Source organism: Diplodia seriata (assembly GCF_021436955.1).
Source record: "Diplodia seriata strain FDS-637 chromosome Unknown scaffold_1, whole genome shotgun sequence".
NCBI lineage: Eukaryota > Fungi > Ascomycota > Dothideomycetes > Botryosphaeriales > Botryosphaeriaceae > Diplodia > Diplodia seriata.
In genome coordinates this window covers 2,122,128-2,148,376 of record NW_027117308.1, presented here as the reverse complement: position 1 = coordinate 2,148,376, position 26,249 = coordinate 2,122,128, and the positions used below count along the sequence as shown (strand labels likewise).

The 26,249-nt window shown below is 57.4% G+C and overlaps 8 protein-coding genes across 8 annotated transcripts; 4 read left to right on the top strand and 4 right to left on the bottom strand.

Moving 5' to 3' along the window:
* Positions 1-1,086: 1,086 nt before the first annotated feature.
* SLS55_000636 (uncharacterized protein) lies at positions 1,087-1,641 on the top strand (the record flags this gene model as incomplete). Its single annotated transcript, XM_066772146.1, has 1 exon — positions 1,087-1,641. The coding sequence occupies one exon, from the start codon at positions 1,087-1,089 to the stop codon at positions 1,639-1,641; it is 555 nt and encodes a 184-aa protein (XP_066637425.1).
* A 3,740-nt stretch (positions 1,642-5,381) lies between these two features.
* SLS55_000635 (uncharacterized protein) lies at positions 5,382-7,084 on the bottom strand (the record flags this gene model as incomplete). The annotated part of the gene is made up of 2 exons (XM_066772145.1): positions 5,382-7,004; positions 7,061-7,084. 2 exons carry the CDS (start codon positions 7,082-7,084, stop codon positions 5,382-5,384), a joined length of 1,647 nt encoding a protein of 548 aa, XP_066637424.1.
* Positions 7,085-7,652: 568 nt separating this feature from the next.
* On the top strand, positions 7,653-11,840 carry SLS55_000634 (uncharacterized protein; the record flags this gene model as incomplete). Its single annotated transcript, XM_066772144.1, has 4 exons — positions 7,653-7,700; positions 7,896-8,086; positions 8,521-11,024; positions 11,080-11,840. The coding sequence occupies 4 exons, from the start codon at positions 7,653-7,655 to the stop codon at positions 11,838-11,840; spliced, it is 3,504 nt and encodes a 1,167-aa protein (XP_066637423.1).
* A 1,354-nt stretch (positions 11,841-13,194) lies between these two features.
* On the bottom strand, positions 13,195-14,666 carry CPA1 (Multifunctional pyrimidine synthesis protein CAD; the record flags this gene model as incomplete). Its single annotated transcript, XM_066772143.1, is given in 2 exon segments — positions 13,195-14,481; positions 14,499-14,666. The coding sequence occupies 2 exon segments, from the start codon at positions 14,664-14,666 to the stop codon at positions 13,195-13,197; spliced, it is 1,455 nt and encodes a 484-aa protein (XP_066637422.1).
* Positions 14,667-16,484: 1,818 nt separating this feature from the next.
* SLS55_000632 (uncharacterized protein) lies at positions 16,485-18,961 on the top strand (the record flags this gene model as incomplete). Its single annotated transcript, XM_066772142.1, has 4 exons — positions 16,485-16,536; positions 16,662-17,005; positions 17,055-18,453; positions 18,564-18,961. 4 exons carry the CDS (start codon positions 16,485-16,487, stop codon positions 18,959-18,961), a joined length of 2,193 nt encoding a protein of 730 aa, XP_066637421.1.
* A 337-nt stretch (positions 18,962-19,298) lies between these two features.
* On the bottom strand, positions 19,299-20,681 carry SLS55_000631 (uncharacterized protein; the record flags this gene model as incomplete). The annotated part of the gene is made up of 2 exons (XM_066772141.1): positions 19,299-20,452; positions 20,507-20,681. The coding sequence occupies 2 exons, from the start codon at positions 20,679-20,681 to the stop codon at positions 19,299-19,301; spliced, it is 1,329 nt and encodes a 442-aa protein (XP_066637420.1).
* A 420-nt stretch (positions 20,682-21,101) lies between these two features.
* SLS55_000630 (uncharacterized protein) lies at positions 21,102-22,516 on the top strand (the record flags this gene model as incomplete). Its single annotated transcript, XM_066772140.1, has 2 exons — positions 21,102-21,907; positions 21,970-22,516. 2 exons carry the CDS (start codon positions 21,102-21,104, stop codon positions 22,514-22,516), a joined length of 1,353 nt encoding a protein of 450 aa, XP_066637419.1.
* A 532-nt stretch (positions 22,517-23,048) lies between these two features.
* Positions 23,049-24,791, bottom strand: SLS55_000629 (uncharacterized protein; the record flags this gene model as incomplete). The annotated part of the gene is given in 4 exon segments (XM_066772139.1): positions 23,049-23,860; positions 23,878-24,152; positions 24,204-24,440; positions 24,562-24,791. The coding sequence occupies 4 exon segments, from the start codon at positions 24,789-24,791 to the stop codon at positions 23,049-23,051; spliced, it is 1,554 nt and encodes a 517-aa protein (XP_066637418.1).
* Between the last annotated feature and the right edge of the window lie 1,458 nt (positions 24,792-26,249).

Here is a 26,249-nt window from a genome sequence, read left to right as displayed (position 1 = left end):
TGCTCGAAGATGCGACTGGGTTTGACCGATGGTGGTTGGATGAGGTGATTTTGCAAATGAGGGTGCGCGCGAAGTGGTGTGGAGGGGCTTTGTGCGTGTCGGAGTTCCGCATGCAGCGCAACGGTCAATTCTGGGGTAGAAGTGAAGGGAGCCGCAGCGGCCTCGCGCTCCACCGCCCGCCGTAGGCACCGGGCACGCGCAAGCAAAACGGCAGCCGACACGCACCACGTGCGCTGTCGTATCTGAGCGGAAACCAACGGATAGAACACCACCCTCGAACGTCGGGAGTCGCTGTTGGGACTGAGATGACGGGGCTTGACATCATTGAATCCAACATCTCACATGTGCAAGGATCCTTCACTTGCGATGTGCCCCTACCCGGTCGCAGAAATAGAGGAAGCAGTAGTGCTTGACACATAAGTGTAGAATGTAATCCCTGTCGTATCTGGCAGCATTCCATCCCTCTCCATCTAAATCGATGCACTGTATGAACGCATGATCCGCCTACTATACAGCATACATGCTCCTTGTACGCGAAGGGCCATCCACTTTGCTTGACTAAGGGAGCATGGTGTTGACAGGGTAAGGGCAAGCAGTGTGGACGAGTATCACTGCTACTAGGTAAGTGATGAGAGTAGCCGAGATGCAGTATACAAATTCGATCGCGTTCTGGTTACGTTCTAGATGAAGCATACACATAATTGCTATGAAAGACAACCAAGCCAAGTCCGCCTACATAAGGCTCAAGTAAGCTTGCAATAAACGCACAGAGCTCCGATACTAGGGAACTAGGCTCACAGACGCTCGACCCACGATCTATCACTACCATGCCGAGGGAGGGCCGCTTTTGTCAGGGTGAGTCCAGTAACAAGCCTCAGGCACCATCTCCCGTTAGAGATGCGCCATTGAGCGCACAGACAACGATGGTGATCCCTGGGCTTATCCCGACACGTCGTCGCGTCGCGGGCTACTCCGCGGTCCCGTTACGCGCGCAACCGTGGCAACCGCCATCCCAAACACGCAATCCGCCTCGCTGGCAGAGACTCTGCAGCCAGTACTATCTACCCCAAATCCCGACCTGCCACAATGCCAATCGACTGGAAGTCGCAGGACAGCTACCAGCGACTGCTCGCCGCGCTGGTCGCCGCCAACGACAACAGCATAGACTACAAGAAGGTCGCCTACTACTTCGGCCAGGGCGCGACCTACGACTCGATCGAGGGCCGCTTCCGCATCGCCAAGCGCATGGCCAACGACCTCAAGCGCGAGGCCGAGGACGAGGGCCGCCAGATGCCGACCAGCCGGGTGCGCAGCACCACCAGCACGCCGCGCAAGCCCAAGGCGCAGCGGCCGACGGCCGAGTCGTCGCAGCACTCGGTCCAGTCCGGCCGTATCGAAAAGTCGACGCCCTCCAAGAGGAACCGTAACAACGCCGCCGGCAACGCCGCACCGTCCGCCAAGGCCCTCGGGAAGCAGCAGCAGGAGCAGGAGCCGGAACCGCAGACGCCGAGGTCCATGGAGGCGCCCGAGGACAGCCAGCAGAGGCTCTCGCAGGACCCCTTCGAAAAGGCGTTTCTGCATAGCTTTGACGATGCGCTGCAGCGGTCATTCTTCTTCGAGGACTTTAACGATGCCGTCTGATTTCCTGGTGGTGCATGACCACGGATGCAAACAAACCCTTGTTGGGGCGGCAACGAAAAGCCGGCCTCATGTGACGAAAGAAAAGGACAGTGGGTAGGGGACTACACAATGATATCCGGGCAGGAGTTCAGCGCATTTTGGGATCAACTGTTCATAAGAGACGGACCGGCGTTGCTTACAGCCTCCCGACGGCCGATCAGCCGCCGTCGAATGTTTACTCCGCAACTTTTTGGGGTCGCTGCGGAAACGCCTAAGCGACCCGCGCAAGACCGCGCCGCGTGCGCCCTCACATCGCACCCCCTCCCCTATAGATAGTTAGCTACCTAAACGAATCCCTTGGAGGAAGCTCCGATGGGGATAATGCTACAAATGTTCATGTCCTCTTGTGTGGCCGAGGAAAGGAAAAAAAAAAAAGGAAAAGGAAGCCCATGCTAAACCCATGTTTGTGCCCAAGACATGATACGTCGGTCATGTTTCAGAGTGGCAGTAGGAACCAGAAGTCCAGCCTCCGCTTTCACCCTGAACAAAGCAGCCAGTACTCTCGCAAAGGGGTCTTTCAATGTCCGCGTCCGATGCAATGAAAGTCGCGCACTTCGCAGGTCCTTCTCTTTTGGGACGGGCTCGGGATGAAGGATGGGAGGCTGTGCCCAAAGGCGGGGACCGTGGAGTGATGAGCCGCGTCCCGTAATACGCGTATGCGTGCCGTTCACAATGTGCCAGATCCCGCTCGCTAAGAAAAACACAGCGGCGCCTACGGGAGTCCCTTAATCTAGGCGCACGGATCCTGAGTACGCAATGCCAAGTTATGTGCAAATGGAGAGCAAATGAAAGAGCATCAGTAATTTCTGATGAGGAGGTATCTCAGACGATGGAAAAAACGACATGGCTCGATAACAAACTGGCTCCACCTATGCCAAGCGATCGCTTCCCAAACTCGCCCTTCGGCGCTGGTATCCGGAAGAAAGCCGAAGCTGGAACCCTCTCAACCGCGGATGCGAATGATATCAAATGCCAAACTGCTGTCGTGACTTGCGTGTCAAAAGGGAAATTTCGCCGTGTGCCGCAAACGTGTCCAGAAAAAGAAAAGCAGGAGATCCGCTGGCTTGCGGGGGATCTCTTAACGCCGGAACTCCCATGGAAAAAGCAGAAGGGGCGCTATACGAAGCGCGCCGGGTGTGGCTGCTGATTCGACAGCAAGTGCGCGTCGTCGTCCGGTTCGTCCGTTGGCTTGATGTACCCCGCCTCCGTCGGGCTTCTTCCTCTTCCGATCCTTGTCGTTGCTGCTTCTTGCTCGGTTGCTCGAGGATACGCCGTCTCGCTGTCCGCTCTGTCTCTCGCCGCCATGTAGCCCTCCGCTACCCTTCCCCTCCTCTCATCGGGGTGCTCGAACGGGCTTTCTTGGTCCGAGTGGATGTCTGAACTAGACCTCCGGTCAAATTCGTCCATGGTATCGAAACGGCTGTTTGCGCGAGCGCGGCCGTACGGTGGGCTTTGGGTGGCCATTTCCACGGAATTAGGGCTGCCAGCGCCCTCCATCCGTGTCTGATAGGAAACGTCCTTGGTGCGACTGCGGACGCCGACAAAGAGCCAGCGAAGACCGCGTGCGAACGCCTTCACGATATCCCAAGGGTTGAAAGCGTCCACAATCGCCAGAATGCCCAAGAATCCGCCCTTGTACCTCTTGACTTTCTTCCCCATGCCGTTGTCGAGTGGGTCCGCAAATGGATCGCCTTTCTTAATAACATATGGCTTCCAGGAAAATGCGAAAATGTGCATGATGGCAAAGAAAGCCATTTCAAAGCAGATGAGCAGATTCGGAAGGCCAACCTTGATATCGGCGTACGCGAGCCAGTCCGATTCCTTGAGCCACCCTTCGCTTGTAGCAAAGCTGATTGCGGTACTCTGCCAAAAGCAGAAGAAGATGACCAGCTTGATGCAGAGCACCTTAAGGAAGGGCCTGTGCGGCGCGAGATCCTGCTTTAACTGGATATAGAACTGGATCAAGCAGTACATGGCAATCGTTACTGCTATCGATTCGAAGAACATGGACCAGAAGTGGGCGTATTCCGGGGAAAGCGAATCCTCGCACAGCACACCGTACTTCTCTGCGAGGACCGAGACCACGGTGAAGAGGACGCGGATAAAGCAGTACTGAAAAACGGAAACCCACACGATCTGTGCAGCTGTCAGACGTTGTTCGGCTGGAGAGATTCTGACACGCCAAGTGCGTGATGTCCGCTAAGGCATGGATCAACCTACATTGAACCAGGTCAAACCACTCCGCGGCTTGCGCAGCCACCCGTTGGTTTCTCCCCCAGAGCATTTCTGACCCCAAGTGATCGGCCAAACCCAGTTCTTGGTTTCAATGGCCCTGAAGTATTCCTTCTGTTCATGCAAGGAAGGCGCAATATAATGGCACATCAGGGCGAAGAAGCTGGAAATGGCGAATGCCTCGTAGCAGTCGCGGAGGACCTCGAAGTATGTGTGGTGATGGTAGTAATGGATCGACAGCATGGAAACCGCGGCATAGATCGGAATCATTAAGAGAATACGGATGATTCTGTCCAGAAAGCGAGATTAGCCCGGGGTCTTTCAAGGGTCATTCGGGTAGCGCATGGGCTCTCGCACCACCGCGAGCAGCGGTGGATAACAGCGGAGGACCTCTGGACGGCCGTATAGATAGAGCAGAGGCTCAAGGTACGCGCGGGACGGTCGGAAGCTGGGGGAAAAGTATCTGGCCGCCGGAAGGACAAGCACGCCAACCTTCCCTTGGCAGTGGTCTTGTCGTATTCGGCGTGGAGGCAGCGGGCGGGCGCAGAACGTACTGTTTTTGCTCGAGGGGGCGCGAGTAGTGTGTGGCATGTTGGAAGATGAGGACGAGACTGATGATGATCGCGATGGCGCTGAAGACGAAGGCAATAATTCTGCGAGAGGGTGGTGGTTAGCGACGCGGCCTTGAGCTTGGCGCAGCGGAGGCTTACTGGGCGACGGTGTGGAAAGTGACGCCGAAGTCCAGCTCGTCGATCCGCCAGATCTCCTCCTCGTCGATGTCCGCGACTTCTTCCGTTGGGCACTTGGTCATGGTCGGCGGCTAAGGAGTGAACGTCGGTCGGAGGTGTGTGGCGGCAGCAGCAGCAGCAGCAGCAGCAGCAGACGCGGCAGCTATGAGGGAAGCGGAGCGGGCGGGCTTTGTCCAGAGTAAATTACCACCGAAACAACCGCGCCGGCGGAGACCGCGACGCGCAAGGCTGTGAGCCCTGCGGCCTTGGCGCCTAGCTGGGGCTCAAAATAGGGGTTCTGTGAGACGTCATCGGTGTATCGATACGCTGTGCTGAGAATGGAACGTCGTGTGCGGCACTGCGAGCCACACCTACTGCACTGCCACCAACCGAGTGCCCTGTATCAGTCGGCTGCGCTAGGCACCATTTCTATTAATTGGACTACATTCTGCCTGGCCTCGTTTCCGATCTGAAGCGCCAACACAACGCCCTTGCAAATTCCTGTCCAACCGGCCACACTCATGTGCCCAGCATCCGCGCGGTCAGATCAAGTCAAGCTCGAACTCCGAGAACCATCCGCTCGCCGCTGCCGGGTGGCCTCCGCACAATTAAACTCAGCCATTTTCGCGCGCCGCAGCTGTCCAGATCAGGTGCCGCGCAGACGGCGGTGCCGTTCCATTTTGCTCCATGCTACTTCGTGTCACGGCGTACGGCGTGGGGACGGCGCCCTGCTACCGGTATTCAGGCCGCCGCCCTGTCAGCTTCTGCATTCTGCGCCTCCCCAGCCCCACTGTCTGTCTCCGCGCCGGTGCCACCAACACCGCCATTGCCTGTGGCACCTCGCTCCCTTCGTCCTCTTGCCCCAGCCTTCAGCACTTCCCATTTCTCACGGTATCTTCCGAGAACGCTGAGGAGCTTTTCATTCTCCCTAGACACCTTATCGTGCTCGCGCTCCAGTAGCTCCTTGTCGCGCGTCAAGCCATCAACTTGGCTCTCAAGATCGCGTAAGCGATGTTCCATGTGAGATTGATCTGCCGCGTGACCGGCTGTCTGCGGATGGCTGCTCGGGCCCGATCCAGCTGGAGGTCTGTGCGCTCGGAAGCTTTGCGCAAGCGCAAGAGACTGGGACTGGGATGATGCTTCCCACATATGCAGTCGTTTGCTCAACTTATCGAGAAGTTGCCGCATCATGGCATTTTCCAACTCAAGCTCTTCCATCGTCTTTCTTCCTCCTGTTCCCGTACCTCCCTTACCAAATTCCGCTGCCGCTGCTAGGCTGCCCGCGGAACCGGGACGTGCACGACGCCCTGAGCGTGTAGTTGTAGGTGATGGTGGCGCAGGCTCCTCGTTAGCGTCAACGAATTCCTCTCCGTCAAATGAACGTTCTTCCTCCTCGATTATAGGAGAAGGCACTCCACCATGAGTCTGGCTCCCAGTATGATTCAATATTCCGGCATAAGAGACCGTCCCGCCTGTGGTAGGCACGACAATGAAGCTTTCCGCTGCGCCGGGGGTTGTGTCCAAAGCTCTTAGCGTAGCCTTTGAGAAGAGGGTGGAGGGATCCGGGACAGTATCTGCTTTCGCGCTCGTAGCACCGCCTGCACTCTGCGAGGGAGCTTTGCCTGCGGCTTTTGGCGTGGGCTTCTCATAATCGGGTTCCTGAGAGTCCTCCGGCATGAGGGGAAGACCAGCAAAGGCCAACGGTGCCGAAAGCGCTGAGTAGAATGTCTCGAACGTGGAGAAAAAGCGCTTGAACCCTTCATCGGTGGATGTTTCCTTTTCCGTATGTTCCGCACCTTCCTTCTCATCGCTGCCTTCGGCAGACTCTGCTTCAGCGACAGGCCTTGCTTGCTGAGACCCCTCCTTCCTGAACTCCTGTGGAGTCGCTCTCTCAGCACGGTTGAGGATCCTGCCATCCACATGCTGTGCCGATATGGCGGGGGCCGCGGGCCGGCGCTGCGATCCAGGAATGCCACGTGCAGAAGCCAAGTTGCTGGCTATGGAGGATGACAGGTCTCGCGGGGGTTTGCGGCGCGGGGTGGTCCTCGGGGGCGATTGCGGTGCTCTTCGCGGAGAAGTTGGGCGCGCAGCAGCGGTAGAGGACTGGTGAACATCGACCGTCTGGGTGGGTTGGGAGGTCTCGGGCTGGTTCTTCGCCGAAGCGCTTTGGTGGTTGCATTTGATGATGCTGGCAAGGCGCTCGTGGTGGCTCTCCAACAGCTTCAGGACACGGAAGGCTTCCAGGTCACTAGTGCCTGTAGCAGCCTTGGAAAACTCGCCAGCAGCCTGCTGGTGTTCGTCGCTGGCCTGCGAGGAGTTCGCCTTCCAGTTTTCGGCGGAAGCGTTGCGCGCATGTGCGTGCGCCTAGTGGGAGGGTCAGCAAACAGGCGGCGATCATGCATAAAGATAGCAACACGTACGAGGGTAAGGGGCGCCGTCTCCATCTCGGTAATAATGGCAGAAGGGGTGGTGGCGGAGTTGCTGGGTGCGCGCAGGACAGGCTGTGAGCTCGCACGGTAGCGTTACGGAAGTGGAGGGCGGGCTCGCTGGTGATCTGCCTAGCCGCGAGCTGCTAGCCGGCGTGTGATGGTTGCGCCCCGGTCGGGGTTACTCTTCTCGGCATGACGTTGACCGTATGGGCATGGCACCGCTCAAACAAGCAGGTAGCAGTTGCAGGCGACGGAAGGCGCGGTGCAGCGCAGAGCCAGCATAGAATCCTTTGATCCTGCATCGCCATGGCATTCACATTGTCGAGTGTCACCAGCAGTTCCAAAAACCAGCTTCGGCCTTTCAGCAGCGGCGCGCGACAGCATTCAGCCGCAACCCCAGCTTCTTCCGGCACAAGCGCGACGAGGAAGCAAGATCCAGGCTCACGGATGCACGGCACCCGCAGGAACGCGATAGTGACGGCATCGAGGTTTCCAAGCATCCAAGCGGCGAGCACAAGCATAGAGGCCGGTCTTAAAGTGACATCGCGCCCTTGCGCCTGTAGTTTGCAGCAGCATCCACAAGATGGACACCGCCTCAGACAACGCGCTCAGCCGCTCAAGCAGCCTCTCGGTGCGCTCGAAAATGTTCCTTGGGCGGCGTCGCCATCGCGACTCTGCTCCCAGCGTGCTGCCGGCCGGCGACGACGACGACGCAGGCGGCAGCGGCCTGCGCTCATCCCTCGACGAGGCGTTCGGCAAGCTGCGCCAGCGCGCAAACTCGCACGCGTCGGCAGATAGCGGACGCGGCAGCGTTGACTCGCCAAAGCGCTTCTCGGGCCTGTTCAAACGACGGGCCAGGAAGACGGAGGGCGCAGACTCCGACGAAAGCGCTGCTGATGGAGACAATCTTGGCGGGGGCGCTCTCAGCTTCGACCAGCCCAGCCCCAGCGACGAATCTCTGCAGCTCCACAGGAGCGTCGCGTCCAGCCTCCTGACTGAAGACAGCGACTCAGAAGCGTAAGTCGTCTCTCATTTGTACCCCCGGTCCTGCACATCACCACCAGTCGAAACGCTCGTGCGCGCCCCTCCCCAGTGAACCCTGCCGGGGATCGTCCCTGCTCGCGCACCCTTACCCACGGCCTGGGCGCTCTCCTGCCGCACCCTAAACTCCTCCACCATCGCCTCCAGCCCTGCTCCACATCTCGCCTTCTACCGCTGGCGGTACATCACCGTATTCGTGTCGGTGCCGGCTATTGATAGAAGCGCAATTGTCATTTTACACTCGAGCGTGCACCGGTCGTCGCCGCTAATAAACCGCCTCTCAGACCTCCCGTCAGACCCTCTCTTTCCCCACATCAATCCCACGCTGGCTACTTAACGCTCTCCTCGCCCTTGATTGCCTCGTTGGCCGTCAAAGCTCCATCCGTAACCAAACTATCGACCTCTGGGAGCTCTTCCTCGCACGACGACACCCTGGCTCCCAAGCACGCCGACACTCTTCAGCCCGAATCGAAGGAGCGGCGCGGCTCATCCCCCGCCAGGAAGTTCAAAGGCGCATTCGGCCAGAAGAAATCAGGAACGACAGAGTCGCTCAAGTCCACCGAGCGAGGCGGAGGTGGTGGACTGGGCTCTCTGTTTGCGGGGGGAAAGAAGTCGCGGAGCAGTTCCAAGGTCAGCCTCGTCGAGGACCCATTGCAGGACTCGGAACAGGCGCAACAAGCCGAGGAACAGCAGCAGCAGCCTGCTTTGAAGCGAATTGAGACTCCGCCCGTCAACACCGCGACCTCGAATCCGGAGACCCCGCCTTCAAAGCTCATTCATGCTCCTACCACCGTCCTAACCCCGCCCACCCCTACCGATCTAGAAGCGCCACCGAGTTTGTTCAAGAGGCCCTCGTCGTCCTCCAGGGCAGAGCACAAGCCTACGAATTCGAATCCCAACGTCGTCGTTACACCTTCCGGCAGCCTTGTCCAGCGCCGTGCTCGATCAGCCACTACCAACTCCAATCCTCCAAGCAAGCTCTCGCACGTTGCTACCGTTCCTCTAACGCCAACGCTCGAGGAGGCCAAGACACCTGGCGGCAGCCTAACACAGCCTTCCAATAGCTTCTTCTCGTCCGTCTTCTCCGCCGCGCAGAACGCTGCCAGCTCGCTGAGCAATATTACATCGATCAACCAGGGCCAGAAAATCAAGGCTCCTGTTGCGGAGACTGAGAACACCGGCCCAGCTGGTGGAGAAGAAGTGGTCGGCGGTGGCTCTGACCAGGACAACACGGACGACGCAGGCGCTGAGAAGAAGCAGCTCGCTGTTGAAACTCTTGGCTCTGGAGACTTGAGCCTAAGCCATCTGGGAATATCGGAGACGGAATCTGAGCCGAATCAGATGGCCTCTACAACAGAGCTGGCCGAAGCGCGGCCACTCACGCCGACTGTGATTGATGCTGACGAGGCATCTGCAAGAGCCGAGGACAGCGCAGCCGCCAAGGCAGTATCCGAAGCTTATCTGCAAGGACCACCAGACGCAGGCGCCCTGAATGTTGAACGACAACGCTCACTTTCCGGATTATCAGACACGCAAAGACCATCAAGCAAAACTGGCGACGAGGGGGAAACCCGTCTTAGCCGTTCCGGCAGTGTTCGCAGTCGCTTTAGCGATCGTAATAACAAAAAGGGGCCACGGCGACACCGCGGAAGCTCTGCCGCAACCTCTACCGCGCTTGGGCCCGCACAAACCAACAGTACTACCACTCTGCCAAGCACCAATACCGGCGTTGGTAATGGCTCGAAATTAACGGGCTTCGCCGTCGCGAGCCGGAAGCGGAACCGAGACTTCCACAACCAGTTCAGAAGCGTACCGGAGGATGACTACCTCATCGACGATTACAGCGCCGCCTTGCAGCGAGACATCCTCTTGCACGGCAGGCTGTACGTGTCGGAGGGCCACATCTGCTTCTCGAGTAACATTCTGGGCTGGGTGACGAACCTGGTCATTAGCTTTGATGAAGTTGTCTCCGTGGAGAAGAAGAGCACTGCCGTCATTTTCCCCAACGCCATTGTGATCACGACGTTGCATGCCCGCAATGTTTTTGCTAGTCTGGTCAGCAGAGACCCTACCTACGATTTGTTGGTGGGCATCTGGAAGATTAGCCATCCCAACCTCAAGAGTTCTCTGAACGGCGTGGCGCTTGATGCAGGGACCGGAGACAAGACTGAAAAGGCCGATATCCCGGACGTGATTGATGATGGTTCAGAGGAGGGTTCGGAAGAGGAGGTCTACGATGAAGACGATGACGATGAGGACGGAGCTGCGAGCTTCACAGGCCCAAGTGAGGGTAGTATCATCAGCGACGCAGAACCTGTCAAATCTATCAGCCGAAAGCCGTCTGCGAACCCGGTTGGAGGCCCCGTCAATGGTGCCGACGCGGCCAATGGCGGAGCTGTAGCCAATGGTGCCGCCACGGGAGCGCAAGACTTCCCCGGGCCTGCTACGCATGCACCGACTGAATGCGGGGATGAAGGCGACCATTTCACCAACCTTCTTATCGATACAACCATCCCGGCTCCTCTTGGGAAGGTCTACTCGTTGATGTTCGGCCCAGCTTCTGGTACCTACATGCGAAAATGGTTGATTGAGGATCAAAAATCTATGGATCTTCAAATGGAAGATGACAAGAAAGGCTTGGGTGAAGACCGCAAGTCATTCTCATTCTCCTACATCAAACCGTTGAACGCATCGATTGGCCCCAAGCAGACGAAATGTATGATCAACTCCACGCTCGACCAATTCGACCTGGACCGAGTTGTTACGGTCACCTGCAGCACTCAAAACCCGGACGTGCCCAATGGCAACATCTTCGTTGTCAAGACGAAGTACTGTCTGATGTGGGGGCCGGGTAACTCAACACGCCTCATCATGACCTTCGTAATTGAGTGGTCAGGCAAGAGTTGGTTGAAAGGTAAGGACTGCTTTACCCTCTGTGCATCCTGTTTTAGCGGCTAACACACGTCTAGGTCCCATTGAAAAGGGTACGAATGATGGCCAGACACAATATGCCAAAGACCTGGTCGCCGGTCTGAAAGCAGCCGTCTCCGCGAAGGGGCCCTCTAAGGGTGGTGCCAAAGGCGGCAAGAAGGGCGGCAAGCGGAGGAAGGAGGCATCGTCCCCCGCTCGAGCTGAAGCTGCCGCAGCATCACCAGCCGCGGCAGATAAGGGCTCAAACTGGGGACTACTGGAGCCGCTGCATGGCCCTCTCCGCCCCGTCACGGACATGCTTCCAGACTTCATCTCGGCCCAAGTGGTCATCGCCTTTCTCCTGTTCCTCATGTTTATTTCATGGCTTCGCTCGCCTTCATCGTCCGCTCGAGGCGGCTATGGCGCACATGGCAGCCTCGGCGTGCCGGGTCTGGCCACACCGGCGCGCATCATCGCATACGAGGAGATGTGGCGTCGCGAGGAGAGCGAGCTGTGGGACTGGCTTGAAGAACGCGTACGCATGGACCGCGCGGCCGCCGGTACCCCACTGCAGAGCCAGAGCAGCAGCACCTCGACGCGCAAGCAGCAGGTCAAGCAGATGGGGGAGCGCCTTGACAGTGACGTGCGCATGAATCAACGCCAGATTGAGGAGGCCCTCCGCGTCACGCAAGAGCGTCTCGAGGTGTTGAAGGAGGCGGTCGAGAAGAAGAGGCCCGCGGCAGCGACGGAAGGCGCCGCCGAAGCGGTTGCCGCAGCTGCGGCGGAGGAGCATTCGTCTTCTTCCCCTTTGGCGGTATAACCAGTAACGTCCTATGAAGTGTTTTCCTTTATTACCTCAAGTATATCCTAGTGTTTTGTCCCATCTTGTGGCTCGTCATGCCCTTGCTTACCATCATTGCTGCATGTGAAGGCATTCCTGCAGTCCACCTTTTGGCGTTTTTCAAGTCTCGTTTGTCCTCATCTTTTTTTATCCCCCTCTCGTCTCATCGAGAGCCTGACTGGAATTTTCTTTTGCGCTGTTCGTCATACTAGCTTGTATATCTTTGATCGTATTTCTTTCTTTTTTGCCTTTTCCATTTCTCTCCTTGCGTGTCGTCTGGAAAAAGTTATCCTGGAAGGTGTTTTCATCCAAAGAACAGGAAAGAAGCATGATCACTTGCTTCCTCTTTTTGTCTTTTGGAGGTTCTTTTTATTTTGTCCGGTTTGACTGGTTTGTTTATTTTGTATTTACATGTGTGGCGGAGTGAAGCGACCACTTTTTCTTTTGAAGAAAAGACGAGAGAAGGAGACTCAGGCCTGTTCGCATTTTCTTAACATCCGAACTCAAGTAGTCGGAATTGATACCACCATCTTCCTCTTTTTGAATTGAAACGGCAAGCGGGTACGCTGCGTTGTGTGACATATTTCAGTCGTCCCATTTTGGATGAAGACATGAAGAAATTACTCTTGAACTACCGGACGAAAAAGCCGCACATACGACACAATGCAGAGGGACGCCAATAGGATTTTCATGTGTCGGTATTATATACACGAAGTGACATTCTCACGGTGTTGAGAGTAGGGCTTTGTTCGAATCGATTATCTTCTATGGTACACGGGATATGCGTTTGAAAGGAATTCCCCAATCACCATGCCTTCCGACGAGATTTAGACACCCGAGAGCTCATTTGCTTTTTCAGGCTGCATATTCAACTTTATGTCGAGGCACGGGGAGCACAAGGACCCGAGAAACACCAAACACCAACAAGCAAGTACGGGAATTAGATAGAGGCACAGCATCCCGAAGTCGGAGGGATGAGAGTGATTAGCTGAATACGCGTAAAGTGCGGGGGCTTCGGTAACAAGCACGGTACGGATTTGCATGTGCAAGCATTCACCCATCAAGCTCACATTTTCCCCTCCAGTGTGATTTACATCCTTTTCTGTGGGAGAAACACAATATCTAAGTATCACGTAGTAATTGTGTAGCTGAACACGATTCGCTGAATGGTTCTCAATTTGTAACTTTAACAGAGAAAGCTCAAAGGCATGCTCTGAAGAATTGAAGATAAACCCAATACATAGTACAAACTCCGACCCCGCTTTCCCAGACACAGAACAGACCCGCGATTTCCATTTCGGAACCCCACTGGTTTACGTCAATTTCTCCACCTCTACGCAGCGGCGGCCTGCATAGGAGCGGGCTGCTGCGCCGCAGCCTGGCCCAAGTGCTCGTTGTATTCCGGAAGACCCGGGTGCACGCCAACACGCTCCTTGGGAAGCAAGTCCACGAGCAGAGGGTTGGGCTTGTTGCTCTTGCCAGCCGAGAAGACGGACTGAGAGTCCTTGTACGCCTTCACGCAATCGACATACTTGTCGAAGAGGTAGGCAGAGTCAAGCGGGCCACCCTTGGCCTCGGGGTGGAACTGAGCGCTGAAGATGGGGCGAGACTTGTGGATGATACCCTCGTTGGAGCTGTCGTTAAGGTTGACAAAGAACTCCTTCCACTCGCTGCTCAAGGAGCCAGTATCCACAGCGTAACCGTGGTTCTGGGACGTAATGTGGCACTTGCCAGTAGTAAGGTCAAGGGCCGGGATGTTGTGGGCACGGTTGCCATACTTCATCTTGATGGTGCGGGCACCAGTAGCAAGGGCGAGGAGCTGGTGACCCATGCAAATACCCATGATCGGGACTTGGCTGGTCTCCATGAGCTTGCGGAGGTGGTAGACGGTATCCTGGCAATGAGTCGGGTCACCGGGACCGTTGGAGATGAAGACGCCATCGAAGTGGTGGGCGATCTTGTGAATGGGGTAGTTGTACGGGAAGCAAGTCACGCTGGCACCACGGCTCACAAGGCTGCGGAGGATGTTCTCCTTGACACCGCAGTCGATCAGAGCGACGTGCATGTCGCCGAGATGCGAGCTGACATGGAAAGGCTGCTTGGTGCTCACACGGCGGACAAGGTTGATTCCCTCGGGGTCAATGTACGCCTCGTCCTCATCGGCGTCGTACTCCTCACCAATGGAGATCCTGGCAAGGGAGGAACCCTGCTCACGGAGGTAGGTGACAATGGCACGGGTGTCGACACCGGAGATGGCGGGAACGCCCTCCCTCTGGCACCATTCGGCCAGGCTCTCGACAGCGGTCCAGTGGCTGTGCTGCTCAGCGACATCGGCAACAATGATGCCGGCAGCCTGAATGTTGGGCGACTCGAAGTACCTCAGCAAGCCGAACTCATCACGAACGGATGAGGGAACGCCGTAGTTGCCAATCAAGGGCTGGGTGAAGACGAGAATCTGGCCACGGTAGGAGGGATCGGACATAGACTCGGGGTAGCCGACAAGGGAGGTGGTGAAGACAGCCTCGCCGGAAATGTTCTTCTTGGCACCGAACGATTTTCCGGAGTAGATGGGGCCGTTCTGTGCGCGGGCGGTGAGCTTGGACTCATCGAGATCGGGACCCTGGAGCTGTGACGTACCTTGATGGTGAAAGTGGCACGGTCCCTGGTAATACGGCCCTTGCTGGCAGCATTGGTCGCAGTGTTGTGGACGGTGGCCATGAAGCGGGCGTTGGAACCGGCCTTGGAGAGCTGGCCAAAGGCACCGGCGGGCCTCAGCATGGAGGGCTTGACGAATTTGGAGAACATGGTGATTTGTAGTTTGTTGGTTTTGCAGGCGGCGGGTATGAGTGTGAGGCGAGGCTCTTTAGTTGATCGAAGCCTTCCACAGGTGGTCTACATTTTGGCATTGGTTAGTACGGGAGGGCGGGACCGGGCAGTAGCGGTGCGCTCGTACCAGAGATGTAGTCCTGCAAGCGAGTATACGTTAGCTACAATTGCAACGCCGACGAGTCTTGTGATTGAAGAGGTAGCCACGGTGCAAATTGGCGATTTGCGCGGGCCGTAGGCGCAAGGCAGGGCGTAGATAAGGACTCGGTGGTATTCCTGCGCTACGGGCAGGGCTGTACGAGCGGGGACGTACCTGAGAAGTGAAGATGGTCACAGCAGCACGCATTCGCGGCGATGTGTGTCGGGACGGGCGGGTGGAGAGGGACGCAACGCTGGTGGTTGCTTGGGACGGGCTGTCGAGTGTGCTGTCGAGGATGAGGAAGAGAGGTATGTGTGACTGGAGTGAAGGGAAAGAAGGCGCGACTAGCGGGTGGGGCCCAATCGCCCGCTTTGACGCAATTTTTATTCGCTGCCGCCCACAGCCCGACATCGCAGCCATTCACAACCACCTCCGCGCTATCTGCACCCGTTGCTAACATCTTCTGCAAACCGATTGCCCGCCGCCGCTCTCTGCTCCCGCTCCGCTCCGGGTTTGAGTCGTCATGCAGTCGCGCTCAGTTGGGGCGTGGCGGTCACACAACCGCTTCGTGCCGCGTCTTTGTCCAGCTACAGCCAGCTACAGCTCCTTCGCGCAGCCGATGGCTAGCGTGGATCTGTCTTTTGCTCATGTCATGGGTAGTTGAAGCTATCGTCCGGACGTGTATGTAGAATTTTTAATTCGACATTCTCGTCCGGACGATAGCTTCAACTACCTACGTTTTTTTTCTCTCTAAGAATGAGCTAAGGCATAGATACGCCATGTTCTGCTATTCTTCGCGCTAGCCATCGGCTGCGAGAGGGGGCTGTACAGCCAGCTACAGCCACCCCCGCCAATCTCTTGTTCTTTTTTACTCAAACAGTGCCCGCATCTCAACAGCATGCCAGCCGGGAGCGTCGTGCAACGGCCGACCGACCGAGCATCACGCCGTGGAATTTCCGAGCAGTTCGGCTAGCAGTGACGCATGAGCCTGATTCGGAAAGAGCACGGATCGCGTCTTTCACGCTGGTCAGCAGAGGCCACTTTCCGTGCAAGGACGTCTTCTCGCCTACGAAGAGCCCAAGAGAGGGCGCTGGCCGTTTGCTCGCACACACGCATGCCCAAGCCTTTCGTGAACAAGCCAAGCAGGACCCAAGTTTGTCTCAGGAAGCAGGCTCGGCGGCGTAAGGAGACCAAGCCGTGTTTCCAAGGTCCAGATCGAGTAATTTAAGTTTGATGTCACGCTCCCCCTCACGGCCTCACAACCCGTGTACAGCCGCAGACGCCATATGCTACCGGAAAAGGCAGCTGCATGTGCTATTTCATGCCTTGTTCCTGTCATTCAGTCCGTTTTCTCAGATCATATGATGATCGTATGCACAGCATTTGCGGGGTACAGGGAAGCTAATCCGAAAACCCCTACACAGTGCGGAGAGGGCGGCCCGTTGCGAATGACCCGCCCAATAGGCACTCCCAATTGCTGTCTTTGCCCAGAGTCCAAGCTCCGAGCATTAGCCTGTGGTCATCTTACTTGCTTTGCCAATACATGCAGTCATGCCTTATTGTGGTCACTTTCCATATGCCATGCCACGACTTGCCATGCGTCCGCCAAGCTAACATGTCACCTTGAAGTCTTTTATAAACGGCCCCACGCCTTGGTCATGAGCAGGCAGCGAGAGACTCGAGTTCTTGTCCAAGGCTACCTGCACAATGGTGAATTCTTACGCGCTGGTTCTGGCAATTGCCTCTCTTAGCAGGGCTTCGCCTGTTCGCAGACAAAGTTAGCTTCTATCCCACCTCACTGGACTATGTAGCGTCATCTTCTGACTTTTTGACAGGCACTGGAGGTTGGGACGCCGCTTACGTCAAGTCAGAGGCAGCTCTAGCCCAATTGACTCAGGACGAGAAAGTGGGAATAGTCACTGGCGTCGGCTGGCAAAACGGCCCTTGCGTGGGCAACACCTCTCCGGTCCCCAAGATCGGATATCCATCTCTCTGTATGCAAGATGGTCCCCTCGGCATCAGGTTCGCACAAGGTGTCACCGCCTTCCCTGCCGGAGTCCATGTAGCGTCCACATGGGATAAGAAGCTACTGCACGAAAGGGGCGTCGCCATGGGAGCAGAAGCCAAAGGTCTGGGAGTCAATGTCCAATTAGGCCCTGGCTCTGGTGCTTTGGGCAAGGTGAACCCTACTACATCTAAATACTTGCCGAGTGCTCACTGCTCCACAGATCCCCGAAGCAGGCCGCAACTGGGAAGGATTCTCCCCGGACCCATACCTTGCCGGCATCGCCATGCAAGAGACCATCATCGGTATGCAGTCCTCGGGCGTGCAAGCCTGCGCCAAGCACTACATCGCCAACGAGCAAGAGCTCAACCGCAATACCATCTCCTCCAACCTCGACGACCGCACCATGCACGAACTCTACCTATGGCCCTTTGCCGATGCCGTCAATGCCAACGTCGCCAGCGTGATGTGTTCGTACAATAAGCTTGACGATGTGTGGGCATGCGAGAATGACCACATCCTCAACGGCCTGCTCAAGGACGAGCTCGCCTTCCGCGGCTACGTCATGAGTGATTGGAACGCGCAGCACTCAACTGTGCTGAGCGCCAACTCTGGCCTTGACATGACCATGCCGGGTGACGACTTCACCGGCGGCGGCATCTATTGGGGACCCAACCTGACAGCCGCCATCGCCGCAGGCGAAGTGCTGCAGGAGCGATTGGACGACATGGTCAAACGCATTCTGGCAGCATGGTATCTGACGGGCCAGGACACTGGCTACCCGCCCGTCCTCTTCAGCTCCTGGAACGGCGGCGCAGGCGGACCTGACGTGCAGGCCGACCATAAGAACGTTGCCCGCGCCGTCGCCCGCGACGGCATCGTCCTGCTGAAAAATGAGAACGGCACATTGCCCCTCAGAGGCAACGCAGCGCCCGCCTCGCTCGCCATCATCGGCCAGTCGGCCATCGTCAACCCGGAAGGACCCAACGCGTGCGAGGACCGCGCGTGCAACACCGGCCACCTTGCCATGGGCTGGGGGTCCGGCACAGCGCAGTTCCCCTACCTCGTCGCGCCGCTGGATGCCATACAGCCGCGCGCCGAAGCCGCGGGTACGACGCTCGTGCTGTCGGCGACGGACGACCAGGCCTCGGCCGCGTCCGCTGCAGCGGCCGCCGAGATGGCCGTCGTCTTCATCACGGCCGACTCGGGCGAGGAGTACCTGACCGTCGAGGGCAACGCGGGCGATCGCGTCAACCTCGACCCGTGGCACGACGGCAACGGGCTGGTGGCCGCCGCCGCGTCGGCCGGCAAACCTGTCATCGTCGTCGCCAACTCGGTCGGTCCGCTCATCCTCGAGAGCATACTCGGTCACGCGAACGTCGTCGCCCTCGTCTGGGCTGGCATCGCCGGTCAGGAGAGCGGCAATGGCCTCGTCGACGTGCTGTACGGCGACGCCAACCCCAACGGGAAGCTGCCGTACACCATCGCCAAGGCGGCCGCCGACTACGGGACACGTCTTGTGACGGCTCTGGAGGACGGGTTCGAGGAGGGGCTGTACATTGACTATCGGCATTTCGACAAGGCGGAAATCGAGCCCCGATATGAATTCGGATTTGGGTTGTGTGAGTCCTACCTTGACCCCCTTTCCCTCCTACTTCACTCAGCCCACATTGTGGTCGGAAGTCGCCATGAAGTTGACAAGAATGAGCAATTTGCTGACAGTGATTTGCAGCATACACCAACTTCACCTACTCAGAGCTTGTTGTCGGTGATGGCGGCGGCGGCTCCCACTACGGTCCATCCGGCACAACCGACCTTTACGCCCCGCTCGCTACCGTCACCGCCACCATCACCAACAGCGGCGGCGTCGACGGCGCCGAGGTAGCGCAGCTGTACCTCTCCCTGCCCGCCTCGTCCGGCGTCGACGCACCGGTGCGGCAGCTGCGTGGCTTCGAGAAGATCGGCTTGGCCGCGGGCGAGAGTGGGTCCGTCGAGTTCGTCATTCGCCGCAAGGATGCGAGCTACTGGGACGTGACGTCTCAGCAATGGGTATTGCCGAGTGGCCGCAGAACTGTGGCCGTCGGGGCAAGCTCGAGAGATTTGAGGCTCGAAGGGTTGCTGGCGGTCTGAGATAGTCAGTAACATGAAGTGAAGAGTCGTCGGGAAAGAAAGGATCAAGTGTGTGCCTTACATCCCTGTGAGTGAAATGTACACGAGAAACTGAAAAACATCCTGGGGCAAATTGTCTATTCCTTGGTACGACCAGCCCCGGTCCCTTGAACAGGACTACCTCAACGCTTCCTAGAGCAGCCACTAAGAGACATGTTGTGTGGTACTATGCCCCGGGGCAATTGCCTTCACAGTATGGATATCTGTGCATGCCTTGGAGGCAGGCATCTTCCTCATCGTTCTTCCAGCTATCTGCTCTTTCCCGGAGCACTTTCAGTCCCTTTGGGGCATATCCTTCTCAGCCAAAGATTCTTTTCCTCCATTCTTGAATCTCAATCAAAAGCCGCTCGAAGGATGCTTCTTCGGCAGTCCAATGATGCAGATCACGATGGCGCGTCCTCAATTTCGCTGAAATCTGGGCCCCCTTCTTAGAGCCTTGCTGCAGAGTCACTCTACTGACGATTTTCTGCATGGCCTCGTTTATCAGGTCGTCCCTTTCGTCGCTAAAGAAGCATTGCCCTCTCCAAGCCACCTCATACCATTCCATCGCTAACGCTTGGCGCGGGTTGAGCTCGACCATGTGCAAAGCCGAGTCAATCTGGGGATCACTGTAGCCGCGCCAGAAGTCGGCCCCGATAAACTTGGTTCCCGGTGGCTTCCCGTGGCGGGCGAGCTCTTCGTTGTCCAAGTAGTAATACCACCATTCGACACTGTCGCCACGTTCCTGCAAGGACCACATCTCTTCCCTTAGGGGCAGAGGAATCTTCTCGAGGGAGACGCTGTAGAAGTCGCCGAGCCTCATCATTGCCGTCCAGGATCCAGAGGTGGCGGCCTTGGTCATGTATTCCACCCACCTGGCGGAATATTCTTTCTCCACATACGTAGCAAGTCCCTGGAACGCCCTCGGGTCGTCATGTTTCTCCGCGGCTGCGCGGAAAGCCCCGTCGGCTTCTCCAACCCTACCTTCCTGTATCAGCAGCTCAGCAAGCGTCGACCATGGGCTTTTGGCTCTGGTATCCTCGATGTCCTGGAAGAATTGACTACTGTATTGCTGGTGCAGAGTATCGGCGTCCTCGTACTGGGAAGTGCAAGCGCCGTATTTATTAATTGCCTCATTCAGCATGTCAATTGCTTCCTTCCTCCGGCCATCTGCGGCCAAGCGTCTCGCTTGGAAGACCATAGCCTCTGGGTTTTTGCTCTCGACGAGGTCTCGTAAGCGCTTGCGCGCAAGTGCCAATTCCACGGAATTGTAAGCCTTACGCGCCGTTTGGATGCCGAGGCGCTCATCTTGCCTCGCGGCCATACTCAATATATACAGAGTTGCTGAATTGACTCCGTTTTCCGACGCGACGAGCATGATTTTCTTGCCAAGGTCCCGAGCTGGGGGTGGGTTCCTGGGGTAGAGGCAGGCGCGAGCGAGGAAGAATAGGTCGTGGACATCGATCAGGTGGTCTGGGTTCCTTTTTGTTAGCGGAGTTGGATATGGGTCGGTCGAGGAGAGCGCACCGGTGCACAGCTTCTTTGCGGCAGGACCGTCGAGTCGACTGCCCAGCTTGCACATTTCAGCTACAAGCGCCAACGCCTTCTCCGGATTGGCACGTATCAGACCAGAGTCTTTCAACCATTTTAGCATCACAAGACTGGGCAGAGGCGACACTTGACGTTTATGCTCGGCCTCCATGGTCTGTTTCTCTTGCGCGGTCAGGACCCTGGGCCTATTGCGCCATTGAGCATCCTTTGTAGAAGGCGCTGGCCTGGCGTAGTGGCGCCGGAGGGCATCAGGCGCACTTGCGGAGCGGCAGAAGATGCACAAATTGGTTTCGGCATGCGAGCGTGGAATTGCGCGCCGAACGATGTGGCGTGAGAACTGTCGCGAAAGCATTGTCGACGCACTTCGAAGACCAAGTAGGCGGCGGAGAGCTCTCGGAGCGGACGTGACATAGAGCCCGGGGCACTGGTTGTTCCGAGCCGCTCCTTCACCGCCCGCTGATCCGCGCGTACCTAACTTTTTTGCGGGAAAGAGGCGGAGGCATGTTCTATGTCTTGCTCTCCCTCCGCCTCCGCCGCCCGCAACCTTGACCCCCCCGATCCCGAAGACGCCATGGTCACCACCCGCCGCGGCGCCGATACCCAGAGCCCGCAGATTGGCTCCGTGACCCGCTCCACCCGCAAGAGGTTCATTGACGACTCTGCTGCCTCGACTCCCACCCGCAACAACAAGAAGAGGAGATCCAATTCGGCCGAAGACCAGAGCAGCCAAGAAGACCCGCCCAAGCTCGATTTGTCCAAGGATTCTGATTCAGCCCGGAGTACTCCAGACTTGGCAACTCCTGTGCGCCGCAGTGCGCGCGGCCGCCCAAGCCAAGACGCTCTGCCAGAAACACCAACCGCAGAAACAGCAGACACACCCAAGGCTACTCCGCAAGACGACGAATCCGTCTACGGTACGCCAGCAGGAGACGACACCCCGTCCGTGTACGCGACCCCGGCTACCAACCTGCGCCCCGGCCTTCGTGGCGCTGCTTGTCCTTGCCCTCCGCCTTCTGTGACGCCCAAGCCCCGTGCACGCGCTCCTAGATCGACCCCATCGAAGCCCTCGAAGTTGGCTTCTTCACAGACAGTGGAAGACGAGGCAGAGGAAGCAACCCCAAAGGCGGCCATGGAGGACAACGAATCCAAGGCGGAGTCGGCTTCTATTCCTCTGCGCACGCACATCCGCTTCGGCAGCGAGGATCCGCCTGTCGTTCCCGAGCCTGCATCCGAACCTGCTAATGGGCAAATTCCGTCGTCGACAGATGAACAGGAAGAAGAAGATAGCGATGACGAAGCCCCCGAGGCCGTTACAGCCAGCAGTGCCCGCACTCAGGCTCGCGCGGCTGAGGAGGAAGCTGCGAAGGTTGTTGAAAGGTAAACCCCCGGAAATACGCCATTCTTTGGGGCTGGAAAAACACAGTACTGACAATCCACAGGCAAGAGGCCGAAGCCAAGCGCAAGCGCCAAGACCGTGAAGCTCGCCTCCGCGAACAAGCAGCAGCAGCGAAGAAACGCAAACAAGAGCAAGAACCCAAGGAGATCCCGGCCGACGTTGCCTCCAGCGCCACCATTCAGGCCTCGGATCCGTCGGCTCTTCTGAAGCCTTCCAAACCCGCTTACGATCTCCACAATCTCCCTGCTCTTCTTCCCGACGACCTGCTTGCCTCTGCACCGAAGGTCCGCCCAGCTACCCCGGAGTCTGAGGATGGGTCGGCGCAAGCCGATGCTACCGCAATGAAGGAGAAGGTGAACAAGCACTTGAAATTCTTGGATGAGAAGCCGGCAAAGGATGTCACGAAGGGACCAGTCAAGGTTCGGGTTTTGGAAAAGGGGAACAAATTCTTGCCGCCCAAGACTTCGACCTCCGGAAGCCGGACCGTGAGAGATACGTGGCTGCAGGGCAGGAAGATGACGGAGGGCAAGAGAGGCTTGTTAGGCGGTCTGGAGAGGAAGAAGTTGGGTGGTGGTTTTCTGAGGAAGTGAACGCAACTATTGGAGATTTTCGCAAAGCGATAACAGTCATGGATGGCGTTTTGGGGGCGAGTTGATACCCTTGGGTTCCTCGCATAAAAGTAGCTTACTTGTGTTACCGAAAGTTCCTCGCGAACGACCTTTGTCATACGCGCACATTTGATCACCTACCATTTTCGTTGCCCCCTAAATATGCCTACTTGACCTTCATAGTTGGCAAATAAGTTGGTGAGGAAGGTGGTTGATGGTTCTGGGGCGGCGGATGAGGAGACGTTGAAGGGGGGTATTTGGAGAGCGTGGGGAAGGATTGTTTGGGGCGAAGGGGAGTGCATTATAGGTACCGGATTACGATAGGGAGGAGGCCTGACGAGGGAGAAGGGCTGAAGATCGTTTCCAACGTTATTTTCGATTGACCTTTGATTTCGATCAGGTGTGAGAGACCTGTCCTTCAGTGAAGGGCAACTTCGTTCTATCATTGGATATGCTTTGAACCAATATCAGAATCATGCTTCGAACGAAACTTGCAGACGAGCAGCCCTATCGATCACTGGTAGCCGCCGCCCAAGCCCTCGAAATTCCAGTTGCAGGGCTGTTGCATGCCGTCCGCATCCCACATTGTCAGATCCCCTGTTGCCCACTCCTGCCAGAAACTCGGGTCGAGCTGATCGAAAATGTCATCCTGACTGATATGCTCCAGCTGCATCGGCTCGCCACCTATGTTAACATTCAGACTCGCACCATCGCTCCTCTCTGAAGCCGCAACCGCAGGGGCAACGGGCCTCGCTGAACCGTTCGCTGCCGCCGCCTCTGCCGCCTTTGCCGCTCTTGTGCGGCTATCCTCTCGCGCCTCGAGTGCTTCGGCGGTGCCCTTTTGCTTTGCTTCGTTCCATGCTTTGATGAAACGTAATTTACGAGCGAAAAACGTGAACAGGGGATTATCGGCAAGGGGCACTTCTGCCACGGCGCGCCCCTCCTCGTAGCGCGCTGACATCTTCATCATGATGCCGCCAAAGTCAATGAACTCTTGAGCGTACGCTTGGTCCCAGCCCGGGCACTCGAGACGGGTCAACTTTGACAGGGCAATGATGGTGCTTGTGAGCTGCGCGAAGTGCATGAACGGCACGTTGATTAAGCTCGGCGGTGGAATCTGGTAGTACACGTCGATGAAGGCCTTGGCGGCGTGCATGCAGCCATTAAGCATTTCCAGTCGTCGATAAGTATAGTCGCCGTATTGCGGCGTACCAGGAAGAGAGCTCAGGCTGATCTCGTACAGGTATATTTCTGCGCTGTAGTAATGCAGCCACATGGTAGCTGAAGTGGCTAACGTGTCAGACCTGCTGGCCAAGAAACCCATGGCTATATCTCGCACTCACATTGATTTGCAAGGTCCGCAGGAAGTGATTTCTTGAAATCATCGAGTTCGCCGTGGAGGGCCTTGACAAACATGGCTATCGGGATCATGGTGTCGGTGGTGAAATCATCGATGGGCACTTTCCGCTCAATGCGTTGAACAATACCCTGGAGACGCACGAGATAGACGAGGTACTGATCCGTCGGGTACTCCTGGGCTTCCTCCAAGTGGCGGCAAACACCAGCCAATTGAGCGCTGTACCGCAGCGAATCATATCGCTTTGCCCACTGGGCCACACTGCATGGACAAGTTAGTGTGCACGGCAGAAGGGCCGGCTGACACGATCACAGCGTAGGAACGTACATGGTAGACAAGTAGAAGCAACCGAGCAGAGCACGCCGCTCATCTGATGTGTGCAGCTCGGAATTGGCAAGCTCTCCATGCGCGCTGCGGGTGACACCTCTCTCGAGCCTCTCGGACCCATAGGCGCGCGCCCCCCGCTTCAGTCCGAGATCGATCACCAAGCCTACGGCAAGCTGCAAGAGGTTGGTCGTCTGCGGGTTCGTGAAAAAGTGGACGTGATACCTGTGCGTCCGGGTATCAGCACTGCAGATGCTGCAAGGGCGGTTGCACAAGAACCGGGACACACGACAGGTGCGCCGGGGGCGTGCACTTCAACGGTGGTACAGAAAGCGGGACGACGTACCAAGCCAGCCACACAAGGATACCCTGCAGTAAATCAACGCTTCTCCTACCTTGGATCAATAGTTGCGTGGTGAGCTCGCCCATCAAGGCATGCCCAAGCGCTCTTTGCTTGGCCAGATCCTGGATCGAGGCCACGACGATGATTGACTTGAGCAGGAACGGCTTGGTGTCACGCAGAGTTTGGATCGTGGCATCTGGGGGGATGATGACGAAGGGAAAGTACTTGGACATGTAGGTACGATAATTGAACAGGCATTCCGCAGTTCTGGCATCATCGGGTACGAGTTCCGACGGGTCGCATGGTACGTGGACGGGACGGGCACTGAAGGCCCCTCTCTCGCCAGAGATTGGTGGAGAGCTTGGTCTTGGGCGCGGCGGTGCATTTTCACTGGGTTCAGACGGGACGGTGTTGGTGGTACTGGGAGTGTATTGCGGGCGTTCAGGTGTCGCCGAGGAGGACGACTGACGAGGCTGGCCTTGTCCCTGCGGGTTGCTGGCCAGCAGCGTTACGAGCTGGTCCAGTTTCTGTTCTAGGCGCGCGTTCCTGATCCACGGCCAATTGCCTCTTCATTAGCATGACGGACGAGTTGCCTCAAGAGACTTGGAGAAGTCGGGCTGGAAGATTGAAGTGGACCCTGGGCGTGCAACATCCCGGTGCGGATCGAGCAAGCGCCTCGCGTGACCGTCACCTCGGGAGGACAAGCGAAGCCGCGGGCGATTGCAGGAGGGATCAGAGTCGGTGGGTTGCAAAAAGGAGGGCCAGCAGAGAAGACGGAGGCTGAACGTCCCGCGACGCTAGGTGCGAGGCGCATGGCCTCATGGGCCAAGAGGAGGGCCGTGGCAGGGAAAAGGAAAAAGGATCGCCACGTACTTGGCAGTCGGTGGCTTTCTCTTCCGCAGGCTTGGAGCGTCTCGCACACAGACGCGCTTCAGGCGGTGGCAGCTGGTCGAGTCAGCCAATGGAGAGTAGACACGGCGGCAAAGTAATCACCGTTCACAGTCACTGCTTGCGCCGCCGGCAACGGGGACGCATTTCGTCTTAGCCACGGCGCAGTTGCGACACGCGCGTGCGAACTGGGCCACGGAGGCCGACGAGGAGGCAGCAGCGTCGTGGTCGGCCATGCTCGCGGCGAGGTGCTTTTAGGGTCGTGGAGAGAGTCAGCGTACTGTCCCGTCGTGGAACCACGGCGTCGGAGCGGAGCTCGGGAGCTCCGCCCGGCCGCATCGTAAGGTAGCTAAGTTGTGGCCGCAGGGACCGCCCCTTGCCCCCCAAGCTCCTGCGCCCGCAGCCTCCTTTGGCGGGCCCTAAGCACACAGCCAACGGGCCCCTTTCCCGCGTCTGATTGATTCCTCCTTTTTGCCCGTGTTCGCACAGCCTTCATCCTGTCGTCATCTACCCGCCTGGTGCAATCGCCGCCTCTCGCTCGCGTATGCACTGTCCATAGATCTCCAAAGGCTGAGCTTACTTCTTCCGAGTATGACGTGTGCCGGCATCGTCCCTGGCCGTTTCAGCAGCTGCAGCCAGCAGATGGCCGGGCTCCCCTACACTTGTGTGGCCAGGAACGCGCGTTCGCCGCGAGCCAACCACCGGGCCGCTAATTTCACCTGCCACCAGTCACCACGACCTACCAAAACAAAGCCTGCGCCCAGCTCCGTCGATTGGGTGCCATAGCTCGCTGTCAATCTCAG